General features: G+C 40.7%; 1 protein-coding gene across 2 annotated transcripts in view; it reads left to right on the top strand.

The window, feature by feature from the left end:
• Nucleotides 1-4,738: 4,738 nt before the first annotated feature.
• Nucleotides 4,739-15,810, top strand: part of LOC119796285 (WW domain binding protein 1-like) — a 36,350-nt gene continuing 25,278 nt past the window's right edge. The window contains exon 1 of one of the 2 annotated variants that reach the window (XM_038304778.1): nucleotides 4,739-5,119. In XM_038304778.1, coding sequence (XP_038160706.1) covers nucleotides 5,069-5,119 — 51 coding nt within the window. In that variant the 5' untranslated portion in view covers nucleotides 4,739-5,068. The remainder of the gene's footprint in view (nucleotides 5,120-15,810) is intronic. The other variant, XM_038304777.1, reaches the window with a different exon arrangement.

The raw sequence follows: 15,810 nt of genomic DNA, 5'->3' as shown, positions 1-15,810 counted from the left end.
AATGAATTTATGCAATCAACATTTCCATTTCAGTCCTCCTGAGTTCAAAAATATTTCAGGAGCACTGCTAAAAAAAGGAGAAGGTCCAATTCTACACAGCTCTTTAAATACTGTGGGCTGTAAAGAAGAAGAAAAAATTTGTGCAAAGCAGGCTCCAACAGAGGGCACAAGCTGCTTTAATCAGAAAATATGTTTAAATACAACTGTGATGCAACTGAACATGAAAGTTAACTAATAAAACCATTACTGGTTTTATAGATTTACCGGTAACAACTTATGTTGTGGTAAAATTGACTCTTTGCGGGTGCAGCAGGGGCATGAGGTGCATCCTGTTGTCATTTACAGTAGGATTTTAATTTTAAATGTCATCAGTCCATGAGGCACAGGATGTAATTTTCACATTGTGGTAAGTGCAAACAGATGCATACTGAACAATTGCTCTTTGCATTTCCTGGACCTGGCATATTATTAATGAGCTTTTCCTGTCAGAAGCTGACACAGTTAAAAAAGAGAAGTTAGAAATTGCATAAAATTTGCTTTTCTTTTTACCATCATTGTGACATCATTGCCAGGCTTATGATGGTGATATGATGGACAGTAACACAAAAAAACACAGAAGCTGTACAACTATTGGGGACATTTTTTACTTTCCTTATTTTATTTATTTGGATAATTTTCAAAAAGTTCACTATACAAACTCATTGTAAACTGGACTGGACGATGCTTTGTGTCTTGCAAAACAATAAGCATGTTGTCATTGTGGGATTTTTCTTTGAACTTAACAAATAGCTGGACATTTTGGTTTAATGTAATCCAAAACTGCAGAGGAAAATCCCTTTCATTTAGGTTCATGAGGAAAACAAATTACTGGCAGTGCAAGAAGTGTGATTAAGACATTCAACTTCATATGCCTCATATATTATTTTCATTCTTTTGTAATAAAACAACACAAACAAGTGCATAATATTTAACAGGAAGGATTCAGAAAGCGATGTATCATGTCTAAAAAAAGTTGACTTGTGTGTAATTTAGGTAAATTCAAACAGCATTTCTGGTCAAAGGAACACAACAGCTGGTGGCAGAATCATAGTGTGGGCATATTTTTCTTTAGCAAGAATAAGGAAGCATTTTGACGGAAAGATGGAGAGTTAAAACAGGGCAGTTTTGAGTTAAAGTTGGGGCAAAAGTTCACCTTCCAGCAAACAATCAGAGCTGCAATAGAAAATGTAGATCAAAGTTTATATATGTGTTTACAAAGACCCAGTGAACAACTAATCCTACATTTCTGAAACATTAGTAGCATAATTTAATATGACTGTTGTGCTCAGGAACTTTCAGTCAAATTTATGGGTATATTAACCATTTCATTAAGACGAATGGGTAAGGATATCAGGCTGTAAACGTGCAAAGCTGACAGAGATATAGAACAACAAATATGCAGCTGCAACTACAGAGGAAAGGTAATTCTACATAGTGACTCAGCACGTCTGAACACACATATTTGTCACACTTTGCTTGGTTTCTATTCCTAAAAACCTTTGAAACTCAGTTATCTATTTAATTCTGCTTACAATTTGCACAACTTTGTGTTAGTCTTTCACTTAAAATCCCAATTAGATAAAATGTAGTGAATATGTAAGACAGCCAATAACATTATACATAACATTACCACAGAAAGAAGAATGGGGCATACAATAAGTTTCATTTTGACTTTAATAATCCATATTTATAATGTTAACAAGCAAATAAAGCTTAATTTCAGAAGTGTAACAAACACGCACAATCCACCTTGACTGTTCAATATTCAAGCACTAATTTTAAGCAACAGCCCATATTTTTCCCAAAGTTTTTTTTTATGTAAGAACTGTAATTAGCCTCTTAGCCTTCACAGAAAGTTTACACCTACTTTAAAGGAATTGTTTTGTATGGGTGTTTGCATGCATGTGAATGTGCCAAAACATGCCAGAGGAAGTGTATGTTATGCTGAACTGTGTCATTATGTGTCAGGAAACGACATGACCAGGCGGCTTCTCTTCAATGCTTAAGAAAATGACTGTAATCCAAGCTGCAGTATGAATGCAATTTTAATGTGTTTTAGGTCATGTCTGTGTTAATTTCTAAGTCAAACATGTTTTTTAAACTGTTTTTGTCTCACTTTAACACCTCTTTTTTTAGTATATGTAAGTTATACAACTGTACATAATTGCATTTTATCCAAATTCAATTACAACACTTGCTTAAAAATGCTAAGTTTAACTCATAATGCACAATCTTAGCATACAGTATAATTCAGAAACATGACAAGACTCTCTCTTGATGCTATGTAAGGACAGTTTTCTCATCATAACATCCAAACAAAGATTATATACAGTGGTGACTATAAAAAAACTGACACCAGGTTTTTATAAGGTGTCACTTAACTGTAATAACCATAACTCTACAGAAATTCCCTCTGCATGTCAATGAACCCTCTGTCAGAGGCTCTTGCGAGAAACAACATAATAAACTAAGTTTCCTGCTGCCCTCATGTGGCAAATCACAGAACTGCATGTAAAGAAAATCATTTCCTTGTTCAATATGATTTTGCACATCGGCACTTTACAAGTTTTCAACTACAAGCTCATAGTTATTTAATAACTATTGTCATTTAATTATTTGATAAGGAGCAGTGAATTTTTTTTGATGTTCTGAAATTTTTTTTTTTTTTTGCAGAAAACTCCAACATCATCATTTTGAAAGCTTTACAGGGAATAGGCTCAGAGCTAATCAGAGGACATTTAGGCAGTCATATTTTTTTCAGCTACTTGAAACGAGAGCAGAACCTTACAATACAAAGGGTTTATGTTAAAATGCAGATCAGGCTTCAGGTAGGCAGCCATGAACTAACAAAAATGCATTTATAGAACACAAAAACTCAAGGGCAGAACGAAGCCACGTCAAAGAAAGTAATGCACAGTTTAAAACACAGGGCAAGAATAACAAGTTAACATATGGATAAAGACATGTGAGCATGGGCGGTTGTAGATGGGGGTCAACAGGAACCTGTCATGTCCAAATAAACTGACTTAGCCTTAGACATAGACAAACTTTAATGTTTAAATTACATTGCCTAAAGCTTCCAACAGGGAAATTAGCAGCTTACAACAATGAAATTAACATTACCATTTAAAGTACAGCAGTGGTCCTCATGTAAACAGTATAGGAGAAAACAAAAACCAGTTTTATAAATATTGGTGCAAAAGGACATATATATGGAAAGGGTCAGTGCTGTGCAAAAATAGCATTGAGTTGTGTCCTAAAAACACACGAAAACTTATATTGCATATGTATAACTTTCTTTTATTCAGAGATTAGGGAAAAATAATTCAGAGATGTAAAGCTCATAATCTAAATATTGATCTAAAAAAGGGGTCACCAACCTTTTAAAAGCTTAGAACTACTTTATGGGTACTGAGTCGTTTGAAGGGCTACCAATACAGACCTATGAACTGGAGGAGTCAGTATTCACCTGAATTTTATTTTGAAATCCCTATAAATGCTTAAATGCCCTATATGATTAATATGATGAAATGCTCTATAAATGATTAAAAAAGAATAAAATCAAATCTCTAACCTTGAGGTCTTCAACAGGGGGTCCGTGACCCCTAGGGGGTCCATGGAGGTACTGGCTGGCAGTCATGAAAGTTTTTGTTGAGAAGACTTTAAAAAAAAAAATTTTTCCAGTAATTGAAATGTCTTTAAATACACATTAAGCTGAATTCCAATCACTGTAGTAAACAGATAACTGGAGGCAGAAGATGTCTTTAAGTCATCAATGCACACATTCAGAGACTCACAGGAGCTCTTTCAAGCTGGACACCATTTCATTCACAACACCTGTCCCATAAATGAAGAATCAGAATGAGAAATACTTTAATAATCACAGGGCGAAATTACTTTGTTTACATGACTCCATCTGTAATAGAGGTCCTTGAGGGCCCCCTGGTGACCCCTGATCTAAACAATCAGTTCATTTAACCCTCAGGGAGGAGGGGTGGTTTGAAAAAAAGTATTCTTTCTTGAAAGAAATCAATAAGAACTTGCTTTAAAATGGAAAAAATCCATTTAGGAAACACAACCAAGGAGGATAAAACAAATAGGATCTGGTCAGGTGAGGTTAAATTACAGCTTCAAGTCTACAGTAGCTACCTACAGTACAAGATTCCAGGTGGACATTATAATCCGGTGTGGCAGCAGGAGACTTTTTTTCTTAGACAGGGATAGGGAAGCAATCTGAGCTAGTTGGTAGGTGGATGGAGAAAAATATGTGGCAAAAGTTTTGGAAGAAAACCTGACAGAAAAGTGGAAATCCCTAAAAAGCTCCCATGGTCTCAGGATTGGTTGATTTAGCCCAGTAAGTGCGCATTATGACCAAGGATGAGTGAGTTTGTGATAAACACCTGTTACACTGCTGATGCATTTAAATAAAACAGTAAAAGTGAATATGAAATCTTCTTCGACAAATATAAATTCATGCTTTTCAAAATCCCTCTTTATAAAATTCTAATTATTTTAATTTGAATAACGTGTTGTCACAAATAATAAGGGTTTACTTAACGCGAGGCAAAGCATATTTGGACAATGTTTTTCACACAGATGAGGTTTATGTTATGTTAAACTCTAAATCCTCCAGGAAGTCTTGGGAGCGGTGTGATCGGAGCCCTTCAGCCCCGCTAAGGCAGCCTCCGCGCGGCTGTTGCTGGGAGCTCCGGCCAATCAAAGCCGCAGCTCTCCGGAGCAGGTGGCTGAGGAAGCATGACATCATGCACGGCTCTGTCTCTCCCAGCTGCAAACTCAGACCGAAACATAAATGCGTCCCCGCAGCACTAGAAGACGCGTCCTTCATGCACAGTGAGATTTGACGCAGCTTTCAGCGGATTCTGTGATAAGAGGCGCTGATGCGCGCGCGCCAGAGACAAGGGGGGCAGAGGAATGGCGGACGGGGACGGCGCCGAGTCTGTGGAGTGGGACAGCGGTAATCGAGCCTTCAGTGCGTAACCTGTGCATCCTGTGGAGCCTGGCTGTCTTCATGGATCCAGAAAAGACTCTGACTTTCTGCCTTGGGCTGCAGGCTAATGAGGTAAAACACTGCGCAGGTTTTTGCTGCTGTCAACAGCTGGGCTGGAGTGACTCTGCACAGCAACATGCTGGCCTTTACCTGGCTCTTCTACATTTTGATTGTTACCAACTCTTTAACATTATGCGTGGCTCAAGGGCATTAAAATCAGATACAATTAGGTAAATGTGTTCATTAAAGTCAGTCATCTTATTTTAATCTTGCACAGAGGCGTAGCCAGATTTTATTTTTATAAGGGTGGCCAGGAAATAACCAAGAACCAGAACCTCAGGGTCAATGGCGGCTGGTGAAAAATATTTTTGGTGGGGCTGATATAGCCTAGTGTATGTCTCCAACTAATCCGGAATAAGAATTCAAATAAACAATTGGACAATACATACAATTTAACAGTAATGATTTAATTTACTATATAATAACAGTAACAGTGATGATTTGGGTCACTGTGACGGGGTTCTTTGGCCTCCAAGAATCCAGTCTCAGTCGGGTTACCGGTGTTGGTGATTTATTGAGCTCAAAAACTCAAAACAGGGTGCAAAAGAAACTAAACATGTACAAGATACTCTGGGCCTCAGCCTCCCTCCAGTTACCAGCAATGTAACAAAGAAACAGAAAACAAAAATTGCCGCTTTTCTTCCCACAGCCCTCATTAAATAGTTTAAGCCCCTCCCCTCAGGCTCTCTTATTTCTGATTTCTTCTCATTAATCAGTTTTGTCCATATATTACCTCCACAAACAATTGATGTACAAAAACAAATAATTTTTACAACTTAATTCTTTTACACAGATTCATTGACTTATTCAATTACACCAAACTGGGTTTGAACCCAGCAAAGACGCAGCCAGACTGAAGATGACAAGTCCCCGTAGCATAAACACGTACACACCCACACCCCCCACACACCCACACACACACACACGGCTAACCCCACTGAAATATTAAGTGTGCACCCTCAATACGCCAGCAGGTAACCAGGAACAGCTTGTGTGTTTTAAGTTCATGGAGCTACTGGTCTCAGCGCGAGTGTATTGGTCCTCACAAACACAGTATAACAAGAATGTGTGTGTGGTGCGCAAAGTTAGAGAGGTTGTTTTAAGCGACGAGGTGGATTCGTCACAGTCACAATAACCATGACATGAAATGTTCATATCCTACAACAGGGATATTCTTCTGGCAAACGGGTAGATAAATAAGGATCTCACCGAATTTGGTGGAAGCTACATCTCGGTCGTTACATTCGCCATCTTCCCTCTAATTGTCTGCACCTGCGCTTGGGTTCAGAAGCCTGTTAAAGCGCAGTATTTTCAGCGCCCCAATACCATAAAGTTCCGAGACGCTGATTGGCCATTAAATTCACCTAGCAATAGTACATGATTGACAGATTCTCTGCAAATGTGGGTCAGTCTGATCAGCGCCCCCAGAACAGAGACGGTAGGAGTCTGTCTGTGGAAATCCACAAATTAATGACAGTAGATAGGGAAATGTAGTTTATATAATTTGTTTTGCTTATAGGTACACAGTCTAGAGAGTAAAACTGACATTTATGAGTTAATTTCTAAAAATATATTTACGTTTCTCTCTTCTTATCAGGGAGGGCGGTGCCCCAGTGCCCCCTATGGGCCGGCCGCCACTGATCTACACTGTTCCAACAGGAACAAGCACAACTTACATTTCTAAATAAATACTAACTATAGTTTCCTACAGCCTTTGCTAGCAATAGATGCATATATTTAAAAATCAGTCTAGATAAAAGGTATAGTGGATAAAATTCTTTGAGGTTTGAGTTCTGGAGCGAACACCTTTTCCATTGTCACTACTTACCTACTTTTATCAATAATATTCTACATTAAATTGATATTTACAAGTACTAATATCTACATAAATTGATAATTTAATAGCATTTTATTCAAATAGTTATTTAAAGTATCTATGATTTCAATGAAGACTCTTAGATGACTTGCAGAGACACATAATTTTCTCTTCACAGCATATAAAACAAAATCTAGTTCTGAAAGAGCATGAATTCTGTACTAATCATCTCTACTGTTAGTAAATTGTTGTGCATAATTGACCACAGTGTTTTTGTTGTCAAGTATTTGTTAATATATATAAAATTTAAATGTTTTGAATAGTCTACTTGAGAGAAAAAAATGGTAGGGGTGGCCACAGGGGTGGCCAATGATTGGCTAAGGGTGGCCATGGCCCCCCATCTAGCTCCGCCCCTGATCTTGCAGGCAAACACAATGTAAATACTTAGTGTGGTAAAACTTGATCAAGTAGATTACATTTGTAGGAATTCTCATCAGCATGTCTATAAATCCACAAAAAAAGAAAAAAAAAATGATTGGGTTAGCTTTATATAAGACATAAGATTATTATTTTTTCTTTCAAGGCCGCAAAAAGGGACATAAAAGAAAAATTAATTTTCACTAAAGAAAATAAATCATGCACCTTTTGAATGTGCTTAATTATATCTATATATATATTAAATATATCTTATATATATTAAAGTAACTAAATGTAAACTAGATGTAAAACCCCCCCACTATTTTCACTATAGAAATTGTTTTCTAAATCCCTCATTTATTGATATATAGTTTTTATTAAACAGACCTGTTCAAAGCAAAGAGTAAACAGTTACCAAATTGATTAGTAGTTTTTTTATGTTAAAATCTACGGTTGTTGGTGGTTCAACCCACTGTAACGTAACACATGATATATAAGCTGGTTAATTTCAGGCCACAAGAGTCTTAAAAAAGTATTATGTAAATAAAGGCTATATATATATATATATATATATATATATATATATATATATATATATATATATATATTTTTTTTTTTTTTTTTTTTTTTTTTTTCACTAAATATATATATAGTAACCAGGCCATGTTAACGTTTACGATGGGTCACAAAAATATGTTTGAGGTTTTATTTCGTCCCAATTTTCCTGTTTGAGGTTGTAGTTTTCTCATTGTGTTGCAATAAACAGGACGTTCCTGTACCTGTGTTTCCTCTCCAGCACCTGTCTGTCATGTGTGCAGGATTTGGTGTATCATTCTGCTGCTGAAACATCAGTGGGTCTCTCTGTGGGGAATTTTTCTCCATTAATGTCGATGGCCTGTTAGGCCTTGCAGTGCTTCGTTATGTCTGAATGTGGTATTTGATTTTATTTGACATTGTTGGAGTTATGAAAGATTTATTGACAGTATGACTGCAATTCAATTCAGCTTGTTTATATAGCGCCAACATCTCAAGTAGGGGTGGGTATTGCCAAAGGAGTCACGATTCGATTCGAATCACGATTCACATGCCACGATGCGATTCTATCACGATGCATCACGATACTTGAATTATTGCGATGCATTGTAATATTTTCTCCTCCATGTTTTGTTTTTGAATGACTCGGCGCAGTAGAAATGCTTGTGACACAAGGCAGCGTGCGTCAACACATCCGCAGCGACATCTACTGGACTGGAAGTTGTATTACACTTGTTTTTGGCTGATGTTCGCCAACCATTCATGCAATTTTATTTACTCATTTTTTTAAATTAATAATCGATACTTGGCGTTCAGAATCGATGCAGTAGATCATGAAAATTAGAATCACGATGCATCATCATGACGATTATTTTGCACACCCCTAATCTCAAGGCACGTTGCAGTTCACCAGATCATACAGTCAAATTGATTCAAAGTTTTCTATCAAAGGAAAACCAGTTGATTGCATTGACTCATTGACTTAAATGCAATCCCTCACACTAAGCATGCTTGTAGTGACAGTGGAGAGGAAAAACTGCCTTTTAACAGGAAGAAACCTCCAGCAGAACCAGTATCAGTGTGAGCGGCCATCTGCTGAGGCCAACTGTAAGGAGACAGAAGCAGAGATACAAAAAGCAGCTGTAAAAGGCGGCCCTGTCCAGGAAACACACAGCCAGGCAGACGAGCTCCGACCCAGCCCCCATGTCAGAGGATGAAGAGGGCACATCCAGCCAGTCACAGTCAGAGAAACAGGACTACACTGGAAAACAGGCCGATCTCCAACATCTTAAACAAGGGTTTTGATGGCAGCATTACAGCTGATATTTCTCTCCAGGATGGTGTCACAGACGAGGCAAAGCTACTATGAGAAAAAGCTGAGAGAGCATAAGGTTAGAGATTGAACTAACATTTTCTGCAGAGTGGGAGAATAGAGATAGAATGAAGAAGAATGATGAAATGGGGGTCCCTATGTCCTCCAGAAGTCTAAGCCTGTAGCAGAATAACTATAGAGATAGATCAGGATAACTTCAGCCACTCTAACTATAAGCCTTATCAAAAAGGAAAGTTTTAAGCCTAGCCTTAAAAGTAGACAGGGTGTCTGTCTCACGGACTAAAACTGGTAGTTGGTTCCACAGGAGAGGAGCCTGATAACTAAAAGATCTGCCTCCCATTCTACTTTTAGAAATTCTAGGAACCACTGCAGAATACTGTCCGTTCTCTGATCAACAAGCATAGCCTCTCTGTTAGTTTATTTAAATTATTCTTTATACTGGGATATCATTTGCGGCTTTGCCTGTATTATTTCAATAAGCCTTTCTGTTGAAATTAATCTTGAAAATCACAACTGGCAGGTTCTTGTTAAATTAACCAATTTCAGCTAATTAGAAAATAGTTTTTTTCTTTTTTTTGCTTTCCAAAAAAGTTAATATAATTAATGATTTATTTTGGTTTTGAAATGATAAGATCATTTTCTATTTTGCTTAAACTGTAAGAGTGAAGAAAGAGGTGGCGAGAGGTGAGGTATTGATGACCAATTGGTAACTTTAAAGCATTGGTTTAACACGGGTCCCTCATTCAGTTTGGATTTTTCTTTTTGTTTGCTTTTTTTGAGTGCTTTGAGGGGAACTGTACTGCAGATCATTTGAGGTTTTTTGGTGGTCTCTGAGTGACTCCCCCTCCCTCTCATGCTTGCTTTAATGCCACGTGGTGGCCTTACCACAGGAACTCTAAATGACAAAAGTATTTCCTGGGTTGGCTTAGCGTTTTTTTTTAAACTGCTATAATAGAGCAGTATTATTCATTCTGGATTTTGATCATATGTATCTTTTTCCACAGATTTTACTATTTCTTAATGTATAGTACTGTTCCACACGATGCAAAATGATTAAACAGCCCTAATTTGACAGTGGGGGATTAACAGCTCTGGCTATCTTCAGATGTCTGCAGGAGTAGTGTCATGGTTTTGGTTCTGTTTAAGTTTTATCTTCGAGTTTTCATTGGTTTTATTTCCATTTTGTGTTATTCTAGTTATTTTGGATTGTATTTGAGTTCTTAGATATTTCTTCTTTACCCTCTGTTGCCTTCTTGTGTCAGTCTCCTTTTCCCTAGCTCCCTTCTAGACTCCTCTGTTCACACCTGCTCCCAATCTGCTGATTAGCCTGGTCTTTGTTTCTCTCTCCCATATATGCACCTCCTGCTCAGTCACTGTTTGCTGTTTTTTGTCATTTCTTTGCCTTTGTTTTGAGTATTCCTGGTTTTCAGTATTTTGTGGATTTATGTTTTTGGATTTTTGCTTCTATTGCTCTTTTTGGTGAATTAAATCTTGCAAGAAACCACCTCAGCTCCAGGCTGCATTTTTGTCCTCTTCAAACCGCCACCCAACCTGAAAAGTAGATGTCCATTATGGTGGTCAACAGTAACCAGATTAGACCAATTTGGCATCCCTGTGATGAGATGTGCTACTAAACCACCCATATTGTTGTTTTCTATTTCGGAGGAAATCTGGAATCTACCTTTACACTGAACTGCCCTGGTTATTCAGTTTATGATGCAATTTATGAGGATTAACAGTTTGGAAAGCAGATAGTCTGAAGTGCACCAACAACCTCTGTTTACAATTTGCTCTGTATGCAGCATAGCCCAGGAAGAGATGTTTTAATGAGTGTGAGGCTTAATCTGTAGGAATAAAGAGTAATCAACTGATCACAGAGTAAAGCAAGAACATTCTTTGAGGATCCAGCAGACTTTTCCATCTTTGATTATCTTCATTGGCGGATCTGACCTGCTGTCTGGTTGTTTTGTGCACTGTCATTTGGTGGTGGGTAAACAACGTCAACTCACGGGTGATCAGGTGTAACGCAGCACAGCTGATTAGGTGGGAGGTGGCACTTACCTGGTTTGGTGTGCTGGCTTGCCGTTGGATGTAGTGTTCCTAGTGATGCGTAGATAAACAGGAGCGTGCACGCACAGAGACAGAATCCAATTGCATGGCTGGAAGAGCGACGCACATCACCGGTAAGGTGCTGGGTTTTAATATTCTCTCGCTGGTTGTTTTAAACTGCTTGATCGACTGTTGTTGCCCTTTAACTGGTCGGATGTTTATAACTTTTTCACTGTGGTCGCTTGGCGAGTGCATTGTTTTAATCTGCCGATTACTGTTAAAGTTTATTAGTCTGAGTTGACGGTACAAACTTTTGAAACGAAGCGCGTTTGATGCTATGCGCTTACTTCCTGATTCGCGGTGCACTCTGGGTGTTGTAGTCGGGCCGAAGTCGTAGTTGTTTCCTGTAATGCAACACTTAAGTGTAGTGTCTGCTGTTGTGCATTCTATTGTTTGTATTTATAGATATTGTTGGCTATGCTTTAATGAGGAATTGTATTTATATGAATTATTTATACAAGCTGCACATCTTTATACGGTAGTTACTGACGCTTTATGGTGTGTGTCTAAATAAGAGTTTATAGCTTATGGATGCATTTATGTGTATTTATATGGATTTCTCATTGATATTGCAGTGAATTTGTATTGGTTATTTATGTAAATATCTGAACATGGCATCTAATGTATAGCACAACTTTGGTGTTTTCCACAGGTTTATAACCTGCTGTGTTTCAAGTGTGAAATCAAGAAAGAAAATAAACAAACAACATTTGGACACTGAGTTGTAACCAAGTCTCGCTCTTCTAGCGACCCTTTCGGTGGGGATAAAAAAAAAAAAAAAAAAAAAAAAAACCGAACAGTTATAAACCGAGGTGCCATCAACAAAGAGGAAACAAAACAAAACAAAATCCCTCTAAACGAATCACCTCATCAAATTTCAAAACAAAACAAGGAAAATGGATTCCACCGAAATAACAGACCTACAAGTGAAACGGTCCACTGCACAAGCTGCATTCACCAGGAGAGCTAACAAGCTTTCTCTCACTACTGACATCTTGGAAAAAGGAGCCCTTGCTGATGAAATGCGCGCACTCAGTGCTGACTTCAACAGGATGCACGACACTGCGCTAGCTGTCTTGGAGGCTCTGGAAGATGTGGAGGACGGTGAAGAAGAGGCAAGGATGACTAAAGCAAAAGTTGAGCAGTGTGTCATCGTCTACAGTGACACTCTCCTGCTCACCAGAGAAACCTTGTACAAAAAGTTTGCAATGCCTGAGATTCTGCTCCACATTGAGGGAACAGAAGAAAAATACAAGGAAGTGGAAAATACAAATGTTGCAGACATGCCAGAGCATGAATTTGAAGCCCTTCATGATGGCCTGTTGGAAGGGATCCATGAATTAGAGCAGAAGGTTATAGCATGGGAACGGCTCGTGTCTGACAAAGTCAGTCAGCATAAGCAGGCAATCTACAAACTTAAAAGCAGAGCACGAGACTGGGAACTGAATTGGAAAAAGCAAAGCCGAATGTCCAAATCAGAGCCCATTTCAGCTAGTGCTGACCAACCCAGCGTCTCTTTTGCTGCTGGCGTTCACCAAACGGTCTACCAACCCAGTGTCCCAGGGCCCTCTCTATCACCTAGCCTGCAACCCTTCTCAAAGCCACAGATCAGACTTGAAAGAACCCGACTGCCTGTTTTCTCAGGAGATATGACCGACTATTACCGTTGGAGGGCCGAGTGGGTAGAGTTGGAACAGTTAGGAAACCCGATGAGAACCATTGGAGTCACCCGGTTCCACTTGCTGGCAAGCCTGAGTGAAAGGGTGAAAAAAGACTTGGTTCTGTCCAGCTGCTCAAGCCCAGAGGAGATGTTCAAGCGCCTCGACAATCATTTGGGAAACAAGGCAAGAATCGTCCTTAAGATTGCCGAAGACATTGAAAGCCTACCTCCTGTGAAGGGGAATAGTCCCCGGAAGACAATTGAATTAATCCAGGCCGTGGAAAGGGCCCTGAGCAACCTGGTCATATTAGGAGAGGAGGACATCTTAAAGAACAGGCTTGTTGCGCAGTCACTGGAGCGAAAACTACCAAGCTCACTAAAAGAAAAGTGGATCGAGTACAAAGCGGAACCTTTGCATGGATTCAGCCCACAAACCCACTTCGATTGCCTGCTGCTTTACCTCCAGAAGCAAGAGGCTATGCTGGAGGAGCTAGACCAGCTGGATGAAGGCCTCAGAGAGGCAATCCCCTCTGCAAAATTGCCAGTAGTCAAGGAAGCCAAGAAGGCGTACTCCAAAGCCACCTCGGGCCAAAGGGGATCCCAGGCAAAGCCACTGGCTGCTGCTTGCTCTGCCTGCTCTGAGACGGCCCATGCAGGTAGGCTTTTTGCATGCACTATATTCCGAGGAATGGATCTTCAGGGCAAGAAAAGCCATCTCCATGCAAACAGGCTGTGCTCTCAGTGTCTTGGTCCTCACTTGCAGAACGTCTGCAGCAACAAAAAGTTTGTCTGCACCAAAGCAGACTGCAGAACAGAAGAGCCCCATCACTACCTGCTGTGCCCCAGATCCACACCTCTGGCAAGTACCAAGAGAAAAGTAAATAGCAAAGGCCTAGGTCTCACTAGCCAGCAGGAGGAGCTCCTGGACAAAGTTGCCCCTGAGCTCAGAGAAGAATTTAGGAAGGCCTTTTCTAATAAGACTTCCGCCTTAACCTGTACTGCTGGGAAAACACCAGACGAGTACCCAGTAGTGATGATGCTCCTGGAAGTAACAAGCAACTCTGGCCAGCTCATTGGAACCTTGATAAACCTCACCTCCGACACCAATTACATCACCCATTGCGCCGCCCAGCGGCTTGGACTGAATGGGGAGAGAATTCAATTGATGGTGCATGGTGTCGGAGGGATGACCAAAACGGTCAAAACCAAGAGATACTCCCTTCGCCTGCGAGTGAAGACCGCTAAGGGAACAGTGGCTGAACATAGGCTACTCTGTTATGGGTTAGAGAGCATTGCCGAGGTTAGCCACCCAGTCACTCCAGCACAGCTTCAGAAAATCTTTCCTGGTGTCGCTGCTGCAGAGCTTTCCCGGCCTGAGGCCATCGATCTCCTAATTAGCCACAGGGAGGGTCGACTGGTCCCTCAACCATTAAAGAGGGAGGGTGATCTCGTCTTGTGGGATGGACCGCTCGGCAAAACAATCGGTGGCACTCACCCTGACCTTTTCGAGTCTGTGGACTTGACTCTCCACCAGTCCGAAACCCACTTTGCGCGGACTATGAGGACCTCGTCAAGCCTCTACAAAGAGATTCTCGTCCCAGCCAAAAAGCTTCCACTGACCGCTCTCAGCAATACCACTGTCACGAACAAAGAAGTGTTCGAATGGTTCAAGTGGGATAGCATCGGGGCAGCGTGCAGCCCGAAATGCGGGAGCTGCAAGTGCGGCAAATGCTCTCTGGGTGGCCAGGAAATGACCCTTGGAGAAGAAAGGGAACTCGAGAAAATAAAAGGCTGTCTCTCGTATGTTTTGGCAGATAAACACAGTGATACTCCTCACTGGGATGCAGCTTACCCTTGGAAAGTGAACCCCGCAAGTCTGCCAAACAACCGCCAAGCTGTGGAAGCTACTTTCCGAAACACTGAAGCCCGGCTGGCTAAAGAACCACTGTGGAAGACTGCATACGGAGAGCAAATCAATGACATGGTGGCAAGAGGAGCTGCTGTCAAGTTCACCAAGGAGCAGCTCAAAGACTGGAACGGGCCGGTGTGGTATATTAGCCACCTGGTCGCTCCCAATCCTCACTCCAGCTCGACGCCAGTGAGAATAGTCTGGAACAGCAGCCAGGAGTTTAAAGGGATGAGCTTGAACAATTTGCTCCATAAAGGCCCTGACGTTCTCAACCCTATCCGAGGTGTCCTCTTGAGATTCAGGAGTGGTCTGTATGCGGCCCTCGGAGACGTCAGAAAAATGTATAACTCAGTGTGGCTCAAAGATGAGGAAGTACACCTCCACCGATTCCTTTGGAGGGATGACCCCAAGGGAGAAATCGATGAGTTTGCTGTTGTCAGGGTCAACATCGGTGACAAGCCTGCCGGTTGCATTGCCCAGGTGGCCATGAGGGAGACTGCCAACCTGCCCCAGTTCAAATCCATGATCCCAGAGCGTCGCATTGTGACAGAGGACTGCTATGTCGATGATATATTGACCTCCCACAATGATCTCCAAGCTCTAACCAGGATGACTGAGGGAGTCGAAGAGATACTCAAAGCAGGCGGCTTCTCACTCAAACCGTGGGTCCTCACTGGCCAAAGTGGGAGGGGTAAAGAACCTGACTGTTCCAGAGCAACAGAACCCAAGACCCTGTTACTCCCAAATCAAATGCGGGACGAAGAAAATAAGGCACTCGGTCTAGGCTACGAGCCAGACTTTGACAAACTCCGCCTGCTCACCTCAGTGAACTTCTCAAAACGGAGAGGAAAGATGAGAACTGGGTTGGACCTACAAGAGGAAGAGGTTCGTGCAAACACCCCTGACCCTCTCACCCGCCGAGTGT

The sequence above is a fragment of the Cyprinodon tularosa genome, unplaced genomic scaffold (genome assembly GCF_016077235.1).
Source record: "Cyprinodon tularosa strain WSP-4 unplaced genomic scaffold, ASM1607723v1 ctg540, whole genome shotgun sequence".
NCBI lineage: Eukaryota > Metazoa > Chordata > Actinopteri > Cyprinodontiformes > Cyprinodontidae > Cyprinodon > Cyprinodon tularosa.
This window is presented reverse-complemented; position numbering and strand designations above follow the sequence as displayed.